The 23,113-nt window shown below is 34.7% G+C and overlaps 1 protein-coding gene across 1 annotated transcript; it reads left to right on the forward strand.

Annotated features, from left to right (window-relative positions):
• Positions 1–5,595: 5,595 nt before the first annotated feature.
• Positions 5,596–22,984, forward strand: tkfc (triokinase/FMN cyclase). The gene is made up of 16 exons (XM_042759653.1): positions 5,596–5,694; positions 5,873–6,062; positions 16,493–16,785; positions 16,875–16,953; positions 17,071–17,160; positions 17,652–17,686; positions 17,989–18,073; positions 18,178–18,267; positions 18,525–18,641; positions 18,947–19,063; positions 19,623–19,760; positions 19,893–19,999; positions 20,128–20,231; positions 20,369–20,402; positions 21,169–21,261; positions 21,358–22,984. Exons 1-16 carry the CDS (start codon positions 5,677–5,679, stop codon positions 21,508–21,510), a joined length of 1,743 nt encoding a protein of 580 aa, XP_042615587.1. The 5' UTR covers positions 5,596–5,676; the 3' UTR covers positions 21,511–22,984.
• The last annotated feature ends 129 nt before the right edge of the window (positions 22,985–23,113 follow it).

The raw sequence follows: 23,113 nt of genomic DNA on the forward strand, positions 1-23,113 counted from the left end.
AAATGTTTATTATTTTTTTTCAGTAAATGAGTTAAAGAGCAGCATAATATAAAAATGGTTATAACATAAACACAGATTAAAATTGTATTAGCCTATTAATTTATAAAATATTAATTTAAGTATTAACTTACCTCATTACTTAACATGTACCTTATTACAGTATATATAATTTTTTTGTCATTGTATGGGATTATTTTCTGAAAATATACATTACTTAGAAATTCAAAAATATTCTTATAAATTAAATAAAGGGGTTTCTAATAAAGTGACTACTGGGTGTAATTAATTAGAGAAAGTGAGAGTAAATAAATGCTGTTATACCTGCAACACTTTAACACTATACGACTTTAATTGATTTTTCTGGACATTTCTGCCATATGTACATTAACTGACATGGTCACCACTGATAGGCTACTACTGCTTTGCAACGTATTGTGAATTTGTATTGTGAAAAGCACTATACAAATAAACTTGAACTGAACTGAACACTGAATGACAAACGTAATCTGCATGTGACTATATATTCATTGTTTGTTTTTCTGTAACTGCCCAAGAACATGTTTGGTTCCTAAACTTTCTACATAATTATGTATGAAAAGATTAGATTTGATCAAATAAATAAATAAATAAAGCAATATGTAGGTGCATGAGTACTAAAATGCTGTAATAACCCCACAAAACTTCACTGTTGGAGGGATTGGCTTTACACTACAGGCTGCATGTATATGTGTGAAACTATTCAAATTATGAATTTAATCCATTCTGAAATAAGGCTGAAACATAACAAAATGGATAAAGCGAAGCGCTGTGAATACTTTCCAAATGCATTGTAAATAGATAGATAGATAGATAGATAGATAGATAGATAGATAGATAGATAGATAGATAGATAGATAGATAGAACATTAAATTATTAAAAAAAAAATAATAATTATTAATCGTGAAATTCACATTCAAATGTTACAATATCAGCTCCCTTCTCCTCTTTTGAAGAAATTTTGGAACTGTGTAAACATTTTATTAAAAACAACAAAACATGAAACGCCTGCTTTCTATTTGCATATTTTCCAGGTATAATTCATCCTCAGACACACAGCTGTTATAAGTCATGCACACCCATGTAAGATGAACTTCACTGCATGAAAATTACGGAACCAATTTATCTGTCCCGTACTAGGTCAGTATACAATCTATTAGCTACATTTCTGTGTCACTATTGCTAACAGTTTACTTTTTCACTAAAGTCTGTACTTTCCTCTGTTTATACCATTTAAATGAATTTTCATTGCACCATTTTATTTTAAATGGCTCTTTAGATACTTGTAGACTGAAGAGCAAGATAAACACCAATTACTCAGTGAACCAAACATCCCCTCTTGTTTTCACATGCACAGGCTCTTACCCAGGGAACTTGATTGGACTCAGTGTTAAAGTATTCCAGATCCTGGTCCCACTGCCCATTCATACCTGCGTCCTTTGGCTTGGCACACGTGACATTAGAAATGGAGGAAATCTGGCAACCTCAGATATCTTTACAGTGAACCTGTCTCTATTAGAACTTATGACTGTCTTAGTTTTTTTTTTTGTTTATGCTGGTTGCTTTCACTCATAACTATCAACACACATTGATCCTTGCTATGTTCTTTTCTGGAAGCTATAGCTGGTTGGATGTCCAATTATGAATTGCTTGATTTGTGTTGAGCGCTACGGGAAGTTGTGGCCTAATGAAAATTATTAAAGCAATTAAGCAAAAATTATTGCAAAATAAAGCTCTTCACAAGATCACTGACTCTATATTAGACCCCATGCCTTCATAAGCAATGAACACTCCATACAGATTTTTAAAGATTGTTGTGTTTGTTTGATGAAAGAGTTGTACTTTTGTCATATTCTGCAGTGCAGTGCATGGAGAGCATGATATACTCCATTGTTCGGTGTTTTGCTCAAGACCTTTGGGTAGCAAGTCTGACTATTAGGCCATGACTGTCCCTAATTATTTTGTTGTTTTATGAACTTGTATAATATATGTACTTAAAAAAAAATTTTTTTTAAATTGTCGAACTGCCAGACCAAAAAAAAAAAAACGCACTAATGAAGGCAAAATAATTAAAATAGGTTAAAATGTTAAAAGAAACAGTGACCAGAAAAAAGACCTACGACTAGTGGCAATTTCAGGTCTGGAGGGCGACTATCATGCAAAGATTAGCTCCATCCAATCAAATCAATCTTATTTTTAATAGTATAAGAATTAAACTGTATTTAATTGTGGTATCAGAAATGTTTGACAAGAGGACCAAAATGAATTGTAAATGAATTGAAGGCAAAAGGGTGATAAAGTTGACAAGATGCAGGATGTACAGACTTTCCCAAAAATTCATATAAATTTTCAAATCCTGATTAGTTTAACTAGATTAATAAGCATCAACCCTATTATCATATTTAGAAACCAGAGCATTAAATATAAAACTTACTGTCAAATGCTGCAAAATGCTTCTCTATCTGACAAAGCATGGTACATTTTCATGCATCAAAACATTTCTTATTAATACAGTACAATTTGTTGAAGCCACTTCCTCGTCGAAACCTCAGTGGGTCTCAGACAGGAGACGCAAGGCCAATTCTGGGTTGGGCTTTGTAACCATCTTTCTCCCTGTCATTTTTTTATTAAGATATCAAGAAAAAAAAATCATGAATTTAATTGTATAAGATTGAAATTGTATTTAAATCTGATATGAATAAATATTTGCCAATGAGGTTCAGCCAATTAAACAATAAAATACTGTAAAAAGTGATTTTAAAATGATTGAGAATGCTGATGATGTGTGTAATGTAAATTAACTGTTTAATAATATTACTGATATAATAACAAATGTTTTTTTTAATAATAAAGAGATGCTATACCACATTTAAAACTATTTTGCAATATTATGCCATTTTTACTGCATGTAATATTTATACTTTTGAAAATCAGTTTGGCACACAAAATGAAATAAATTTGAAATGCAAAATGCAAAAAGGTATTCAAATACATACATACAAATATATTTTTACCTAAATATATAAATCAAACATCAGGATTAAATGAAAATCTCCATCGACACATTATGATGCATGAATGTCAATATGCATCAACCCTATTGTGACAAATCAGAGCATTAAATATGAAATTTACTGTCAAATGCTACAATATCAGCTTTCTTCACTTCATATTTTGAGAGTTTAAAACTGTGTACACAAGCTCCAGTGAACAGATGTTAAAATACTGCTTTTCATTCCATATTTGCATATTTCCATATATGGTTTCCTTTCATAATTTACACTTAGACATATAGATGCAAACATACACGTAGCCTAGGTGACAAAACCAACATGAGAAGAGCTGCAGGAACAATGCTTGAACCACTCTGAAGGTCCAACATCAGGTCAGAGTAAATGACATTTCTTTATCGTTCATGGTCACAACAGAGGATAACAGGTGCTGACTTGTATTTATTTATTTATTTATTTATATTGGAATGCATTTTCATTGCTTCTATTCTGTTATTTGTTCTTCTTGATGTCTTTTAGTTCTACTCGTGTGTCTTGAACTTGAAAGGAAACATGAACAACTCTTCTTTCAAGAACCAAACATCCTCTCTTGTTGTTGGATGCACCAGCTCCTACCCAGGGTATTTAATTCAGCTTTCTGTGCTAGCACTGGACCTCACTGTCCTCCTGCCCATCCAAATCTGGGTCCTCTGGCTGGGCATAAGTAATATTAGAATAAAGGGACGTCTGGCAGCATCAGAAATCTTTACAATGAACCTATCTGCACTAGAGTTTCTTGTGATCATACTTTATTTCCTTACTAATGTTACTTGTGCTTTTAATGATCAAGACACAATCTTTCTTGCTATGTTCTTTTCCGGAAGCTTACTGGTTGGACGTCCATTTATGAATTGCTTGATTTGTGTTGAGCGCTACATAGCTGTGGCTCGTCCAGTGATTTACCGCAACCCAGCCTTTGTGAAGCACAGATATATTGGTGCTGGATTGGTCTGGTTGGCAACTTTGGTTTATGGAGGACTTTCTGTTTCCACCTATCCAATTTCCGTAATTAAGGTGTACATTTTTTATCTAGCAATCAGCCTGTTGGTGATCACAGCTTGTAGTCTAGGAGTGCTTAAGGTCCTGCTGAGACCAAGTCCTGGTGAAACACAGAAGGAAGGGATGCATCGTCAGAAAAAGAGGGCATTTGTAATTATCACTGTCATTCTAGTTTACATATCTGTTCCATATGGCATGGAGATTTTCCTGCTCATTATGAAGAAATATTTGGCAAATGATACTTTTGGCCTGCTAGTGGGCATTAATTCCTATATAATGATACCAAGCAGTGTAGTACAGTCCATTCTCTATTTGTCCAAGCGAAAGAAATTGCCATGCACTAGAAAAGGTTATTCATAAAAATGTGGGGGCCTGTATGTTTATAACAAATGTAGCTCTTTGCTTTGTTGACTATGACTATAATTGTTTTAGTTTTGTTGATCTGCATTAAGAAATGTTTACTCACATTTCACTGCTGGTTATATATGCTCTATATGATCGTGTATGTGATGAATAAAAATCTTGAATCTCGAATCTAAACACTTGGAGTGTTATGATACTATAAAAATAGATATATGTGTATATGTGTAATGTGTAAATGAAATCTGTGCCTTATTATATAGGTGATGTGGTAAATTGTAGTCATTATATTTAACAATAAAGAGAAGAAAACAGTGTCTTTGAGAACTTTATGAGTTTTTTATTATCATTGTTATTATTATATATCATGACATTCAGAGAACAATAAACAGCAAACGAGAATAGCTAATCTTTGCATTGCAACATACATCCATACAAAAAAAAAGAAAAGAAAAAATTGAATAATGGAAGAATTAAACTCAAAATTAAGTATGAAATTTCGCTTAAATTGTTTCAAAATAAAACGTAATTTCAAGACCTATTATTTCCAACTGGAGACGAGCACTCATGATCTGGGGCAGCTCTGTGACATCATCATCGAATTCAAGAGAGTGATATCATTTGAAGTAAGTAAGAAATGGCAAAGTTATGGAATAGTGGGTTTAAAGGAAGACATCTTTTCCAGATTCAGGAGAGTGTTGGAAAGGAGAGGAAAAGATATGGAGGAAGAAAGATGTAATCTTTTCAAGACTGAGAACTGGACATACAGCATTGAACTATAGTCTTTATAAGATAGGTAAGCTTGAATCGGGAAAGTGTGACAAATGTGGAGAGTTAGAAACAGTGAGGCATATTGTTTTTGAATGTTCTGCATATGAAAGGGAGATATTTCAATTAATTTAAGAATTAGGATGGCTGGGAGTTGATAATATTTCTTTAAATGTATGGTTAGGAAATGGGTCAAGGCAATCAAGAGTGCATGAAATATTGTTTAAATACCTGAAAAACACAGGAACAATAGGTAGAATCTATCTTTTATTTATTTATTTTTGGTTTGTTTCTTTCTTCCAAATCTATGCACACTCCACACAAGTAGGTGGCGGTAATGCACCTTTTTCGCTGGTTTGCCAAACCGCCATAAAACACTAGAAAAAGAAGAAGAAGAAGAAGAAGAAGAAGTAGTAGTAGTCGCTTGTTTGCGGAAGTGATCATAGCCAAAGGGCGAACGTTATGCAGGCAATAATGGAGGTATGTAACGGTTTCTCCTGCATGAATCTTTAAACAAACAGTTAAATTTTGACTGAGCAGAGCACACACACTTTAAGATTCCTTTGTCTCTGTGATGATTTTAAAGCAGTATGTAACTGCTGAATAGTGGCAATTAAGCATGCAAAGGTCTCAAATTATTTTTTTATGGTCGGAGCAGGTGCGGAGGAAATTATTGAACTCGGTTGAAAAGTGCGTGGACGAGGCTTTGGAGGGTCTCGTCAGGAGTAACGTGGGTCTGGCGCTACTGCAGGGCCACAGAGTTGTGCTGCGGTCCGATCTGGAGAGCATTAAGGGAAAGGTAGCGCTCCTGTCCGGAGGAGGATCCGGCCACGAACCCGCGCATGCAGGTAATGCATGATACACCAGCACCTCCCTCTTCCAGGCCCCGTCCCAAATGGCGCACTTCATGTGGACTTTCGGTCACGTGGACTTAAATTGCGCGTGCTCGACGAGTCCGTAGGCCGTCCCATTCAGCCTTTTAACGCTCTGAAGGCATTCATACGATCTAGAGCCAGGTGGATTGAGGAAGGGGAAAAAAATTCTTCATATTTCTTTAATCTAGAAAAACAAAAACAAGCTTTGAAAACTATTAATAGACTTAGCATTGATAATTGTATAAGCCAAGAAAAAACACAAATTGATGACTACATATATTCCTTCTATACCGATTTATATAAATCTAAATTTTCAGAAAGCGATTGTGATCTCTTCTTTTCCTTTATAAAAGATAGAGTTCCTATTATAGACTCTGATTTTAGAAATATGATGGATGCTGACATTGAGATTTCAGAATTAGACACTGCTATAAAGCAAATGTCTAATGGAAAGTCGCCAGGTATTGATGGCATCACAGTAGAACTATATAAACATTTTTGGCACGAAATAAGAATTTTAGTTTTTTGAAGCACTAAAGGAATGTATAGATAAAGCTGAATTATCTCCATCAATGAAGCACGGTTTAATTATTCTAGCTCCAAAGTCGAACAAAGATAAATTATTTTTAGACAATTGGAGACCAATAACTCTTTTATGTAATGATTTCAAACTGCTCTCTCATGTTTTTTGCAAATAGACTAAAAAAGGGTATTGGTGAAATTATCAGTGAAACACAATCGGCTTTTATTAAAGGGAGAAGTATTCACAGTCATATTAGACTAGTTCTTGATATGCTTGATTATAATTTTTTAATTCCCCAGACAAGCTTACTTCTATTTCTAGATTTCTTCAAGGCATTTGATACCCTTGAACACTCCTTTTTGTTTAGATCCTTAGAAACTTTTGGTTTTGGCCCTATGTTTTGTAAAGTAATTTCCATGTTTTATAATGATATTTTTAGTAGTGTTTCTCTCAATGTTGGTTCATCACCCAAAATCCAAATTAAACGAGGAATTCGTCAGGGATGCCCTGTCTCACCATTACTTTTTAATCTTGCAGTTGAACTTATGTCTTTATTTCATTAAAAACTTTGAAGATAATATAGGCATAGACATTCTTGGTAGAACCTTTACTATAAGCCAATTTGCAGATGACACTCTTTTATTTCTTAAAAATAAAGAGGTACTTCCATTAGTTATTGAAAAAATTTCTGTTTTCTCAAAGGCATCAGGCCTGACTCTAAACTTTAAAAAATGTGAATTAATGGCAATCCATAATTGTAATTTAGACGTTATAGAGGGCATTCCAGTAAAAAAAGGAGATTAAGTATTTAGGGGTTATGATTACAAATAATGTTGTTAATAGAGAACATTCAAATTTTAACTCTAAAATAGAAAGTATGAAAAAATCCTTAAATCATTGGTTATCTCGAGACCTATCTATATTGGGTAGAATTCTCTTAACTAAAACTGAGGGAATATCCAAACTTATTTACTTATCTCAAGCCTTGTATACTGCCCCGAGAGTAATTAAATCGGTGAATTCAATCTTATTTAAATTTATTTGGAAAAATAAAACGCATTATCTACGTAAATTTCATATGGTAAAAGAGTATGAACATGGAGGTTTGAGAGCCATTGACTTTGAATCTCTTCTTGGTACATTCAGAATAAAATGGTTGAAAGAGTGTTTAATAAAGTCACATTCAATATGGTACCATATTCCCTAACCACATTTTTTAAAAAAATTGGCGGCCTTGATTTTGTGTTGAGATGTGATCTCGACCCTTGTAAAATTCCTCTGAAGGTATCTAATTTTCATAAACAAGTACTGTTATTTTGGAAAATGATGTTTACCCATAACTTTTCCCCTCACAACTCCACTCTTTGGAACAACAGGGTTGTAATTATTAATAGAAAATCTCTGTTTAAAAGTGATTGGTTTAGCCAAGGTATTTTTTTTATTCATGATTTGTTAGATGATAATGGCTTTTTCTTATCTTATATTGATTTCATTAGTAAATACAAAGTTAAAATTACATTAAAAGGTTATAATAAGGTATGCAATGCTATACCTACTGGATTGTTAAGAACAATTCAAAGTAGTTTTTCTGATCTTTTATCTAGACCAGTAGTTTCTCTTCCCTCTTTGAAAATATGTAATGTTGACCTCTTAGACTATAAGTGTAATAACAAACTTATTTATAAAGAACTTAAACGTATCATCACTGGTGATTATAAATGTTATTTTCTGGGAGATGTTGAAACCTCAGTAAGGGACAAAGCTTTTACCCGTTATATGGCTTACCCAGTTGCTCCAAAGGTCAAGGAGACTCATTATAAAATTATGTTTAGGATATATCCCGTTAGTGACTTATACAAAAACGATTTCATTTCGATGTGGATCCTTGTGGTTTCTGCTCTTCATTTCCTGAAACACTTGATCACCTTTTCTTTTACTGTGAGGTTTCTTCTAAATTTTGGTTTGATATACATAGCTGGTTGTCAGTAAAAATGAAGACAGTTTCTCCTATAACCCAGCAAGATGTGCTCTTTTTTAAATGTGATTTAAATTCATCCTTCTCTGATGTTGTGAATTTTGTTTTGTTGATGGGTAAATATCATATACATACTTGTAAATGGAAAAAATGTAAACCTTCCTTCAATATATTCTTATGTGAGTTTGTTAAAATGTTTCAGAGCTTAAAATGCCTCAAAAAAACTTAATCGAAAATCGGAAAAGTTATGCTTCTCTTTGTCAAAATATCTATTATTTTAAAAATTTTTTTAAATAACTTTATCGACTACAATTTTGGTTTCATCCTTGCTCCTTGTTATTGTGTTTTTGTTGTATTTTATTTTATTTTATTTATTTATTTATTTATTTTTATTTTTATTTTTTTGTTCTTTAATGTAAACTCTGTGCTGGTCTATATGAAAGTGTCTTACAATGTTGGTTCCCTGTCTTGTTATGTAAATTAAGCAATAATAAAAAAAAAAAAAAAAAAAAAAAAAAAAAAAAAAAAAAAAACGCTCTGAAGTGTGCTCAGCAGCGCCCCCTTTGTACCCTTGAAGCGGTCTTCCGCGAAGCCCGCATAGATGCAGGCTCCGCACACTTTAACTACCCAGCACTGGTGTCAAAAGTATTCACATTCATTACTCAAGTAGAAGTATAGATACTAGGGTTTAAAAAAGACTTTTGTAGAAGTTGAAGTATCAACTCAAGCTTTTTACTCAAGTAAAAGTGTAAAAGTACTGGTTTCAAAACTACTTAAAGTATAAAAGTAAAAGTAATGTAAGGAAAAAAAAAATCCATTAAGAACAAAAGCTTAGGTCGCGCTATTGTGCACTACCGCACCTCCTCAAAAAAAACTTTTTTTTTAAAGGCCATGGGCCATAATGACTATAATGTTATATTAAAATGTTCATGTTGAAAAATTTGGGATTCACTAGGCTACCTGTTTCAGCCGCATATATGCCCATTGAAAATGAAGGCACTTTAGTACAATGCAAATACATTAAAGAACTAGAGATATGATGACTAGTTGCCTATAGTATTGTAATGGTGCAAAAAGTCAAACTTCAGAGGCATGTCATCAATAACCTTTAGTGGAATGTAAATGTACATCCAAGCTTAGCTGCAGGAATCTGCGAGGGCAATGGACAAGAAAATTGGTGCAGGCTTAGTAACAATTATCCTTGAATGGTAGTCTATATACAATAAACATTAGTGCTGTCAAAATGAATGATTAATCCAAGCGGTGAATCAAAAAATAAAAATAACTCTTAATCCTAATACTTTCTCGATTGATAGCTTCCTGTATTCGCTGCATACGTCTGCTATGTCCAGTGTTGGGGGGGGGGTAACGAGTTACAAAGTTGGTATAGCCTACTTATCACAACATTGTCAATCCCGTTGTCAATCGCAAACGCTTATTTTTCAAAAGTCTCGCTCCCGAACTACCTACAGTAGCTTAATTTTCGGAGGAAGAAGAGAAAGCACCCATTTGATAAATGAGCCAGTAGTGAAAAATAATAACTTTTAAGAAATATATTTTTTGATAAACGAACCCAACACTGGCTATGTCCTTGCTGGAGTGTGATGTGATTTGTGTCACGTGCAGGTGCGATGGATCGCGTACAAACCAATAGGGTGTTGGAATGGTATATGTTTATACTTCTCATCCAACCACAATCAAATTCACTTCATCCGGATGGCGTGATTTATCTCGATAGGGTTTTTGTTTTCTTTGAATGATGACAAGCCGGAATGAAAACAAGATAGAATGTGTAGAAAGTACAGAAAAGTAGAAAGTACAGATAATTGCGTGAAAATGTAAGGAGTAGAAGTAAAAAGTCGGCTGAAAAATAATTACTCCAGTAAAGTATAGATACCCAAAATTTCTACTTAAGTAAGGTAACGAAGTATTTGTACTTCGTTACTTGACACCTCTGCTACCCAGGAATCCTTGCGAAATGCCAATCAGACAACGGATGGGAGGAGATTTCGCTCAAGAGCAATTGATGACATGGCTAAGAAGAAAATATTTAAGTGTAGGTATCATTACGGTTTTTATGACCTAGGTGTACATTTTACCAGTTGTAACCTACAGTTTATACAAACATTATGGTCGACGAGCCAGTGGTTAATATCTCAAACATAATAATAGCGCGTTGAATAATATGATCGCATTATGATTCATTACATAAATAGAACCGAATATCAGGGCTTTACTGAGTCATATGTAAACCTAGTATTTATATTTAAACCTGTAAATTCATCTGAAACTCACGCACATGTTTATTGTGTGTTAAAATTGTAATCTTAGTTCAAATTGAACATAGGCATCATATTCCCTGAACCTGCAGCTCCTGTCAAAAAACAACCAGACCGTTATTTCCGGCGTGACGATCGAGTCTGTCCCAAAAATATCTCTCAATGCGCCCTCGTGGACTCACGCCAAGGGCCCTATAGGTCTGCACTACATGACATCACCAAAGTGTGGACTCTGAGGAAGTCCACAAGTCCGGAGTGTGTCACTGGCTCTCTGGCCCTGTCCCAAATGTACCTTAAACCCTTGCAAGTGTCCATTTGGGACAGAGCCACTCTCTTGTCTCTTTCTCGCTGGCACAGACACGACCATGTTTATCTTTCTACTTAATATAGCTCTTAAAAATACATTGATTGGTGTACCCTAATGTAGTTATTTGGAATCCGAATCAATCATTACAAATGTTTTAAAATATATACAATTTTTTGACTTGAACAAAAATAAAGGTCATCTGACAAAATATTATATATTAGAGTTAAGTTAGAGTAAATATGATATATTCCTAAGTGGACCTTTCCACACTGAGGAAGAAAGTATTTTGACAGAATTGCAGCCAGTGGTCAATTGAATGGGCCGAATAACATCAACAATGCAACGGATATTAACTAAGGGTGCTCCGATCAGGATTTTTGGATCACAGGAAGCAGTATCTGCCGATACGATCACAGATACCGATCATTTTGAAGCCTTCTTTTTATCATGTAGAATTAATTATAGTGATGCTCCAATCAGGATTTTTACAGACATTCATCCAGGGCCTGAATTTCATTTTAAATGAGGGGAATTACCCTCTTAGGTGACTCTAATATATAATTGCCCTTACCAAAAAGTAGTATACTTCAAGTTTATTTTATTAAGTATACTTAAGTAAAGTTCAAGTATATTTAGACTTTTTGTAAGTATAAGTCAAGTATACTTAAATGTCATTTTAAGTATATTTCTGAGAAGTACATAAAAAGTAAACTAAAAGCATACTTTCCTATTTTTTGTTTAAAAGAATTATACTAATAGCACACTTGAATAAACTTCTTTTTCGTAAGGGTGATCATGCAGTGCATTTTTGTTTTCACAATGGGGCAATTGTGATTACGATTACGATTCTTCCTGCCCCGTTATTCTGCCTTTTTTTGTGGTTTAACCATATGTTAAACCCGTATGACCATGATTCAAATAAAGCTGCAGATGGATCCCAACCATAGTGATGCCTCATTAAAGAAGACTTCATTAACACACGATCCAGCAGTGATCTGTATTCTGAACTGTCTGCTCAAGCTTCACAACTTGCCACTCATCAACACCAGCTCCAGAGACTTACCTCTTTCACTGAGGAGGTAGTGAAAACACTACAATCACTCCAAGTAACCCCATCTGAGAATGTTGCTCCCCAGACCAACGCCTCTATTTTATCCACGCCAGGACACACAACCACCGTAAGTCCCCATTTGGCATTCCTTGAGAAATAAGACGGTAATCCACCCCAATGCAAAGGACTTATTCTCCAATGTACCATGTTCGTCAGTCAACAACCATCATTGTATGTTCCTGATGCCGAGAAGATTTTGTTTGTGTTCTTTGCTCACAGGAAAAGCTTTAGAATGGATGACGGTGATCTGGAGGGATAACGGCACATCATTTCCTTCATTCGAAGCCTTTCTGTAATGCTTCTAGGAAGTTCTCAATTATTCCAAAGATGGCAAAAGTGCAGGCGAACATTTGCTGGCCTTAACTCAGGGTAAAAGGACCGCTGAGGAGTAAGCATTGAGCTTTTGCATGCTCGCTGCCCAGACCACTTGGGTGGAGGACACACATAAAGTGCTTTTCAGAAATTATTTGAATCATGATCTATAGAACGAGCTGGCATACCGTGATGAAGGTAAAATCTTGACCAATTTATTGAACTCACAATCCAGATCGATTATCTACTTCGAGCTCGCAGACCCATGTCATATTACCTCAACTGAGCATTGCCTGTGATGTCGTCCGATCATGCTGAACCCATGCAAGTCGGTTCATATCATATCTCTCCCGAAGAAAGCGACGTATAAATCTAAGACTCTGCCTTTACTGTGGCGAATTGGGCCATATGAGATTCTCTTGTCCATCACGTCAGGCGAAAGATTCTTCTTCACGAGTGAGTGTTACCATTCAGGCACTCAATGCTAAGATGTGTGTCACTGTACCTGTTAGCATAACCCTTTTCAATGAGATTTCTGATTCTGCCATGTTGAACTCAGGGGCTGCGGTGAACCTTTTGTCAAGTGAGTTTTCTCAGCAACACAGAATCCAGTTAATAAAATGTATGTCTAAATGGGTGCCCGCTGCTCATGTATTTCCAACTTCGTTTTACTCCTAAACGAAGAATGAAAAAGAACTTTGTTTTGAGTATATTGGGGCCTTAAACAGCAGGTCATATGGTATTTTAAAATGTCCTTATATTGTGTTGGAGGGACCAACAACAGGTTTAAATGCATCTATTGTCAGAAAACATTGTAATTTTCTCAGAATATACATTTAATATTAAAGTCATTTGCCTATGATTTCGAAACGATTCGTTCCAAGTAAGTTCGGAGCAAACCCCTCCCTTCCATAGGCCTACTCTGCTCTGATTGGTCAGCTGGACAAGCCTATTGTGATTGGCACAGAGAGGAGTCTTTGAGCCAGTTAGCCAGTGCTACCATTGACAAAGCACCTTTACATAAAACAATATAGTGCTCCAATCCATTCTTATAATAATGTCATAAAATACAAAAACACTTATGTAAGCGAATCGTGCCTACAGCTAAAGTTTAGGTGCTAAACTGTGAACACATGGTGTATACGTTAGCCGAGTGCTAAACCAAAATATGTCTACTGTAATGTTTGAATAATGAAAGACAAGCTCTGTCATAACTTTTAATCAAAACGCAGAACAGTATCACAGGTGCAGCAGCCTGATAACTCGCTCGACTCTCCCACATTAACCCTATAACGGCCGGTGCAGCAAAATAAACAGCAATTTCACAATGATTATAAAGTCTGTGTGCTACACTACATTCTTTATTATTAAGCAAAGTAATTAGAACAACATAAGTCTACAATAATTGAGGAATCAAGGAACACTCTTAGGAAATAATAGGTTCACAGCGAATTATCAGAACTACTTCGGTAAGACCGTAATATTGGGCTTTACCTGGAAACCTAAAGCTGCTCTAGGTATACATCACATACTGTATTAGCACAAAAACTTTTTTTTGAGCACCCAATTGAAAACGTACACATAACGTATCAATTGTACTTACAGTTTGTGGTTTGGAGATCTTGTTAGTCCAAATTAAGAAGGAAGATTAGAAGCCAACGAAGATAAAAGCCAAGATTAGAGAAGCAGTCCTTGATAAAATGACAAGCACAAAACAAAAGCTTTGAGTTGTATTTCTGTGGTATCCTTGAGAATAGCGTCTTCTCAACATCATGTAAACACACTAATAGCATAAGTGTTTGTGGGCAGGTCAGACTCTGTTCGTATTTCGCGGGCAGGCAGGGATTATGCAAATATGTTACCCAGTGACATATACCTGTAACAAGCAAAAGATTTGAAAATATAACCACTCGTTGAGGCGATTCAGAACTGACTCTCTCTTTTGAGAGACAATATCTTTATTTATCATGCACTTTTTTGATTAACAACTTTGCAGATTGTTTTCATTTAAGGATAGCTACATTATAAACTGCAAAAGAGATATTTTTCAAAAACCCATATGACCTGCTCTTTAACACATAAACACACGCACTCAAACATTCACACAAGTTGCAGAAAGAGAGAAAGTGAGGAAAGAATAATTTTAAACAGAGTGAAAATGTGAATCCCCAGTTTATAGCAGTGTATGCAATTGCTTAGATCTGAACAACCATCAATCATTTAATTAACCCTCGCATTGAGTTTCTCAATGAGGCTATTAAACTTTATATTAAAGGTGCTGTATGTAAGATTTTGACTCTACTAAAGCATAAAAATAACAATATTTTTGCAGATATTTAAGAAACATGCTAAGTTAACATACTTGTTTATCTGAAAAACAATGCTGCAGTCAGTTATTCTCCTTTGAAAATGTGCGTTCCAGGCTGGAATGTCTGTCTTTGTTTTGGTTTGTGAAACCCGCCCTCTGCCAGTTTATCCAATTGTGTGTTCCGGCCCAGAATGTCTGTTTGTGTTTTGTTACAGCGTATTTCATTTCATTCGTTGTCAAGTGCGTTCGTTCCTGTTTGTGTCGTCAATCTGGTGACCTGCATGTGAGTCAAGTCAGAGGAGGAGGGGCCGGGTGAAAAAACCCTCTCCAATATTTAGAATTTGGACTGCAATACCTAGTTCAACCACTCGGTGTCAATCCTACATACAGCACCTTTAAATGCACCAGTTCAGCTAGAATCAGAGGGGATTTAATCCGTCAATGAAATCTGTTGGGGGTTTCCTTCGGTGATCCTCTGGTAAAAAGGGGGTTCCCCAGGTTGTTGATTCGCTGGAAGTCTAGTAGGTGTTCAGAGCCAGTGGTTGGGCATTGGCTGAAGAATGGTGCAAGCCAGAGCACACTGGGAAGGGCTCGAAGAACTTGAAGGCAAAAAGCCATGACAAAAAACTAAATTTGATTGTGTCCTGAGCTTTTAAACTCAGCTTTTGGACACATCCCAATTGGTGTCTTGACTAATTAGACATTGTCTTAGCTCGGGGTGTTACTACATTTCTCCTTCTCCCAATACAGAAATCAACATGTTATCTTATTAGTCACATGATCCGAATTTTCCCACTCTTGCAGAGCATAATTTGCACAATGGTTTCTATAACAAGAAACTGATACATTTTTACAAAGAATTGATTGATAGAAACGTTTCAAGTAGGACTTTTCACACACATGCATACCAAACTCGAATATAAACCTATAAACTATTCAGTAGTTATTCGAAAGGACATGCACAGTGAGTGATTAGAACGTGATAGTCAAATGTGTGGGTAACATACATGATATGGAGTAATGCAATGGAATGAAATTTCATTTATAAGTCCTTTTAGCATCATTTTGTTGCATATATATGTAAAAGACTGTCTCTATATATCCTACACAGCCTTGGATAAAAATACTTTTTTGTTACAGATTAATTTTGCTTAGTCTTTTTATTTTACATTTTTGTTCCACAAAATTATTAAGCAGCACAACTGTTTTCAGAATTGTTAATAATAAGAAATATTCTTTAGCAGCAAATCAGCATTATTACAATGATTTCTGAAGGATCATGTGACACTGAAGACCAAAGTAATGGCTGCTGGAAATTCAGGTTTTGTCATCACTGGAATAAATTACATTTTAAAATATATTCAAATAAAACAGTAATTTTAAATTGTAATAATATTTCACAATTTGACATTTTTTTTAAGTTTTTTTTTTAATCTGTATTTTTGAGCAAATAAATGCAGCCTTGGTTAGCAATCTTACCGACCCCAAACTTTTGATTAGTAGTGTACATGTATGCATGTGACAGACACTTATTATGGTCTGCTATTTTGAACTATTATGACATTTGACAAATCTCACTCTCACTCAGGTTACATTGGTGTGGGAATGCTGTCCGGAGCTGTGGCGGGGGCAGTATTTGCGTCTCCTCCTCCAGGCAGTGTGCTGGCCGCCATTCTGACTCTCTGGAAGGGAGGTGCTTCGGGAGTCCTGCTCATTGTGAAGAACTACACAGGTGACCGCCTAAACTTTGGCATAGCTGTTGAACAGGCCCGGTTGCAGGGCGTGCAGGTGGACATGGTCATTGTGGCCGATGACTGCGCCTTCGCTCAGCCCAGCAAGGCCGGCAGGAGAGGCTTGTGTGGAACTGTGTTAATTCATAAGGTACCATAAGGAGTTTAAGTGGCAACATTAATGAATTGTAATCATCAATTATGGCAAGTTTATTTTAAGGAGTGCTTTTTTATTTTTAGATAGCTGGAGCTCTGGCAGAGAAAGGCTGTCCATTGGATGAAATCGTAGCACGGGTTAACAAAGCAACAAAAAATATTGGTGAGCGTAGTACTATCTGGGTTGTTTAGATTAAATGTTGCAGTCCTGCATTAAATTTGTTTCTGGTGTGGATGTACATCCGCTGCCCTATATTTAAATATTTTGGTGTTTTTACAGGCACGCTGGGTGTTAGTCTGTCTCCATGCAGTGTGCCTGGATGCCTTCCATCTTTCCAGCTTCCACCAGGAGAGATGGAGCTGGGACTGGGTAAGAGAGATTAATATCTAAAGAGTGAAAATAATTTATTTAGTAGTAAGTATACATACATATTTTTTTAAATGTTATTTTTAAAAAGTCTCTTTTGCTCACCAAGGCTGCATTTATTTGATCAAAAATACAGCGAAAACAGTAATGTTGTGAAACATTATTACAATTTAACATATCTGTTATCTGTTTGAATAAATTAAAAAAAAATTAAATCCTGTAATGGCAAAGCTGAATTTTCAGCATCATTACTCCAGTCTCCAGTGTATGCTGATTTGGTGCATAAGAAACATTTATTATTGCTATCAATGTGAAAATACTTGTTAATATTTTTGTGGAAACTGTGATGAATAGAAAGTAAAAAAAAAAACATTTATCTGAACTGGGAATCTTTTGCAATATTATAAGTCTGTTTACTGTCACTTTTGATCATTTTAATGCATGTATGTATATTTTATATTTATTAATTAAAAAAAACATATTTATTTATATAGGGATCCATGGAGAACCAGGTATTAAGAGATCAAAAGTGAGTATGTTCAACGTGCCGATAATCTGGTAACACTTTAGAATAGGGAACACTTATTCAATATTAATGATGACTTTTCCCTCAATAAATTCCTAATTTGCTGCTTATTAATAGTTAGTAAGATAGTTAAGTTTAGGTACTGGGTAGGATTAGGGATGAAGAGTCCTAAAGAAAAATGAATAATATGCATGCTAATAAATAATTAAGAGACCCTAAAATAAAGTGTTACCAATAATCTCTACAATGAAGAGCAGTGTATGGTCTTTCAGATTGATGTTTTTTTCTTTCTTTTTTTCACACAGGTGGCCTCTGCTGATGAAGTTGTGCAAACTATAATAAGTCACATAACCGATTCCTCGAGCAAATCACATCTGTCCTTGAAATCAGGTAAGATGTGTAAATGGTCAGCACAGAGTTGATTCTGAAGGTGCGTTTACTGCGTTTGCATGAATGTGTATTTAAACGTGTATTTGTGTGGTTTAAATACACAGGAGACAAGGTGGTGCTGTGTGTGAATAATCTTGGTGGACTCTCATGTTTGGAAATAGCTGTGGTTTCTAAAGTGGCTGTACACTGCCTAGGTGAGACTCAAGTAGCACAAAACATTATTTTATATATATATATATATATATGTGTGTGTATATATAAAAATTTTTTTTTTTTTTTTTTTTTTTTTTTTACATAAATAGATTATTCAAATAATCTTGTTATATCCTAATATTTGAATTTTACTATACTGTTAAGTTTTTTTAATGAGTTTTGGAAACTGTTGTATTTATAAAATGAGATGTCCCTAACAGGCATTGACTGTGTCTGATTCGATGGTTGTCATTTTCAGAGGAGCGTGGTGTGCTGGTTGTCAGGGTGATGGCGGGATCATTTATGACATCACTGGAGATGGTGGGAATGTCTCTTTCTTTAATGAAGGTCGATGAAGAGATGCTCAGACTGTTTGGTGTGTTCTGTTTAAAACCAATTTTACAAGCATATTTACCTGGATGAGATTGCAATCATTTGTTTATTCTCAAAAATAGAGTAATATGACAGATATAGCTAAAATTATACCAAATTAAATGCATGGACAATGTTTCCCTGCCAAAGAAATTGCTCAATTGCCAGTATACTCTGAGTCTGAATTGAAAATGTAGTGAATATATGTATATACTGTATATATGTGTGTACATGTGTATATATATATATATATATGTGTGTGTAGTGCAGTGCATATATAGTAAAGTATCTCTGATTTGTGTTTCTCAGATGCTAAAACCACAGCCCCGGCCTGGCCTAACCTCAGCACAAGCTCTGTGAGTGGGAGGAACATGTTCATCAAACCTGAAGAAAAACTTGCTGCAGCTTCAGATAATTATAATGAAGGTAGGGAAGAGACAGAGAGACAATCCATTTATTAATTGTTCAAATTTCAGTCATATATTCCTCAGTTTATTTGCATTTCATTTAATGTAGTTCAGATTTAAATATACAATTTAAACCTTATTATTTCATTAGTAATATAAATATAATATTTGTAATGAAAATTAACATGGTTAAATATTTTTTGACAAATCATATCCCATTTAAAAGGTTATGGTTGGTTAAATTTTTAAATGTTTTTGAATCTCTTTTGCTCACCATGACTGCATGTGTTTGATCAAAAATACAGAGGTATTACAATCCAAAGTAGCAATTAGTTTTGTATTTTAATCGATTAATTAGGATTCTTTGATGAATAGAAAGCTCAAGAAAAGCATTTATGTGAATTAGAAATCTTTTATAACATTATAGTATATGTCTTTACGGTCACTGGGATCAATTTATTACTTCCTTGTCAAATAAAAGTAATAATTTCTTTGAAAGAAATGTCTTACTGAACTCAAACTTTTGAATGGTAGTGTATATACTTGAAGCACTTCAACACAGTGGTGCTGATCCACAGGTTCGCTGTCTTCAGTCATTCGTCTGGTGTTGGAGTCCGTGTGCAAGATCCTCCTGCAGCACCAAGAGGAACTCAATGCTTTGGACCGTGCAGCAGGAGATGGAGATTGTGGGAGCACACATGCTCTCTTAGCTAATGGTAAAACATTTTAATTTAAACAAACATACTGGTTCACAATCATGTAAACCAACATGTTGGGTAATTTTGTGTTAATGTATTATGCTGTTAAAATTATTGATTTACTTGATCTCTAAATGTTGTCTACTTCAGCCGTTCAGGAGTGGCTCCACACTAGCAGGATCCCTGGGAACCTTGGCAAGCTTCTAGCAGATCTTGCTCTGTTGGTTCAGCAAAGCATGGGAGGATCATCAGGGGCGGTATGTGAATATACTTCAGGTTCAAACACTTGACTTACTAAACCAGTGCTTGAGCTGATTTATTACTCAAAAAAAAAATTGTCTTTCTCATGAAATTATCAAAGTACGCTTGATCTTTTTCTCCCCAGTTATACTGCATCTTTTTGTCTGCGGCTGCCCCTCATCTAATGCAAAGCAGTGATGGTGCAGCTTGGGCAAAGGCGTTGCATGCCGGGACAGAAGCCATGAAGAGGTCAGTGACAAATATTAGCTGAACACTTTCAGTCTGAATTGTTTTCCTTTATACTAGAATGTAACTGTGAACTTGACGATGTGTATAAAGTATAAAGATTTTATTGCACATATAAATATTTCCTTGCTTTCCAACAGATATGGAGGAGCTGAACCAGGGGACCGGACCATGGTATGATTGGTATAATGGAATTAAGAGTCATATTTTAGTTGTAGCAATTGTTGTATACAAATTGGTAATCTGAGTTATTAAAAAGTAAATGTAGATTAGGTGACATATGCATGAATTCATGAATTACGTTATCGTTTAAAAGTTTTTTTTTTTTTGCATTTTTACTCCAGTCTTCATTCTCATATGATCCTTCAGAAATCATTACAATACGCTGATATGTTGCTCAAGGAACTTTTTTTTTTATTTTGGTAATGCTGAAAACAGTTGTGCTGCTTAATATTTTTTGTGAAAAACAGTGTTTTTTTTTAAGGATACTTTGATGAATATAAAGTTCAAAAGAACAGCATTAATTTGAAAAAAATAAAATAAAATAAACAATGTAAAAGTCTTTACTGTCATATTTAAGTAATTTAATGAGTCCTTGCTGAATAAAATAAAATAAATTTCTTTTAAAAAATCATACTGACCCAAGACCTTTGAACAGTAGTGTAGATCCCTGTTTACATTTCAGAATATATTGTTTATTTAATAATCATAAGTTTATTGGGTAAATGTGTAATATAGTATTGATCAACACTACTTTTTGTGAATGTCGAAAATGGATTTCTTTTTTTTTTCTTTTTTTTGTAATAATTGATCCCTGACACAAATAAAAATCTACTTGAGCAGTGTTTTGAAATAGTCTTATCCTAGGACCTTGATTAAATTGAGTCTTTTATAGTTCTACAAATCAGTGATAAAACTGACCTTGTGTGTTATCTTTTAGCTTGATGCACTGTGCCCTGCTGTGGAAGAGCTGATGAAACTTTCCACGGCGCCTCCTGATGGCCACATAGCTATACTACAATCAGCAGTGGAGGTATGGACTTTAATACCTCTTTAACCATTTTTTGCTTTCCTGTTTTCTCATAATTTCTTCCATCTATAATATTAGCCTCTTGCTTATCTGTTACAGAAAGCCGATCTGGGGGCGGAATCTACCCGCAATCTCACTGCAAGGGCTGGACGTGCCAGTTACATTGCGTCTGAACATCTGACCCAGCCTGACCCTGGTGCTGTAGCGGTAGCTGCCATTCTGAAGGCTATACTCAACGCTTTGAAGGCCTAGAGATAGAGAAGCTCACCAACAGTTTCTTAAGGAACAGTAATGCAAAAGGCTGTAAACAAAACACGAGTTTGCAAGATGATGTGTGGAATTTTAAAATACATTCTCCGATCGCTGTTAAATGTGATTTTTCGTAGGTTGACATCCTTAAAAGAGTGTAAAAGCTGTTGCTCAACACTCAACTATGTTTGGCCCACATAGAAGCAATGGCTCAATCAGTTGTGTGAGTTTGGTCCAAGAAACTCTTCGTCATTTTTGCACTGCAATTTGGTGCCACTTTTTAGCTTTAGCTTTTAATGCTGGATATACTGAATAATTAATCAATGCACTTTCATTAATGAAACAATGAGTGACTAATACCAACCTGTGTTAAAATGAGTGCTTTTTAGCTGAATTGTTTTTTTTTTTCTTACTATTATAAACAATTATGGTCATTTAATGCATGTAATTTGTTTATTACAAGTTTTGTTGATCGCTTTGGTACTATTATCTCAAGTATGTGGTAAAACCTCACAACTGTTAGTACAAAATTCAAAGCAGATCATCAAAAAGGCTGTTTTTTCAAACATCCAATCACATGTTCAGTTGACTAAGTACAAGTCACAAAATTACACATTAACTTTTTCACCACACCTAATCAGTGTGTCATCAAAGAAATACCTTTCATATGAAGTACTTGTCTTTCACAATGCAATGCTCACAATTCTTTTGATATACTTCTCTTCTGATTTGAGTAAATACATTTGACCAACACTTAATCCAACTGCTCTTAATGGTTAATCACTGAACCGCTTGGTAAACCTGTACATTTTAAATAGGTTTGTTAGCTATGCAGTATATGGATTTTGAGATCCATAATAAAAAAAAATGTGTTTTTGTGCAAACATCTAAATTTCATGTAACCACACATGATGAATACTCATTATTGCTAATTGAGTTCACATAGTGGTAATCACAATTGGTCACTATATATAAACGTGGGGGTGTAAATACTGGAAATTTCTTTCTGTAAAAGTTGGGTAATCTAAGTATTGCCTATTATGAAAACTCTAATCTGTCTTTTACAGTACTGTAGCATACTTATTTTAGCACTAAGGCCGTACTAAACTGAAAGAAGATCATACTGTTGTATTTCGGTGATTAAACCAAATGTTGTCATTACATATTACAATAATCTTGTGTTTGAAACCATGATTATGTGGACTGAAGATATGTGCAACTGAATAAAAGTATTACATCAGGTTTTGAAAAAAAGAATGACAGGCACAAGCGTGATCAGTTTGGATTTTTGTACTAAGAGTTTTGAAAAAGAACACCTTGTGAAATTAGTACCAAAGAGATCAAAAAAACTGTATTATAAATAAGGTGTAAATGTCGATTTCACACTAATAAAGATGTTTTAACATGCAATTTTGAATGCAAATTTAAAGTTGTAAAATGAATAAATGTGACTAATAAAACATGTTTTAAAAAAAAACATTTGCCATATTTTAATCTGTGGTGACCATTGACTATAAAAACAGGTGGTGACATCATTTTTGAATAATCAGACGTTAAAGGGATAGTTACCTCAAAAATTTAAAATCCGTTATCATTTATGACTTAC

This window comes from Cyprinus carpio, chromosome A7 (genome assembly GCF_018340385.1).
Source record: "Cyprinus carpio isolate SPL01 chromosome A7, ASM1834038v1, whole genome shotgun sequence".
Lineage (NCBI taxonomy): Eukaryota > Metazoa > Chordata > Actinopteri > Cypriniformes > Cyprinidae > Cyprinus > Cyprinus carpio.

Bases quoted from the DNA above. Each gene is read 5' to 3' on its own strand.
- tkfc (XM_042759653.1), top strand. The intron at 19,064-19,622 runs GTAGGGAAGAGA...GCTGATCCACAG, and splicing joins TTCAGATAATTATAATGAAG to GTTCGCTGTCTTCAGTCATT. The intron at 20,232-20,368 runs GTCAGTGACAAA...GCTTTCCAACAG, and splicing joins GGGACAGAAGCCATGAAGAG to ATATGGAGGAGCTGAACCAG.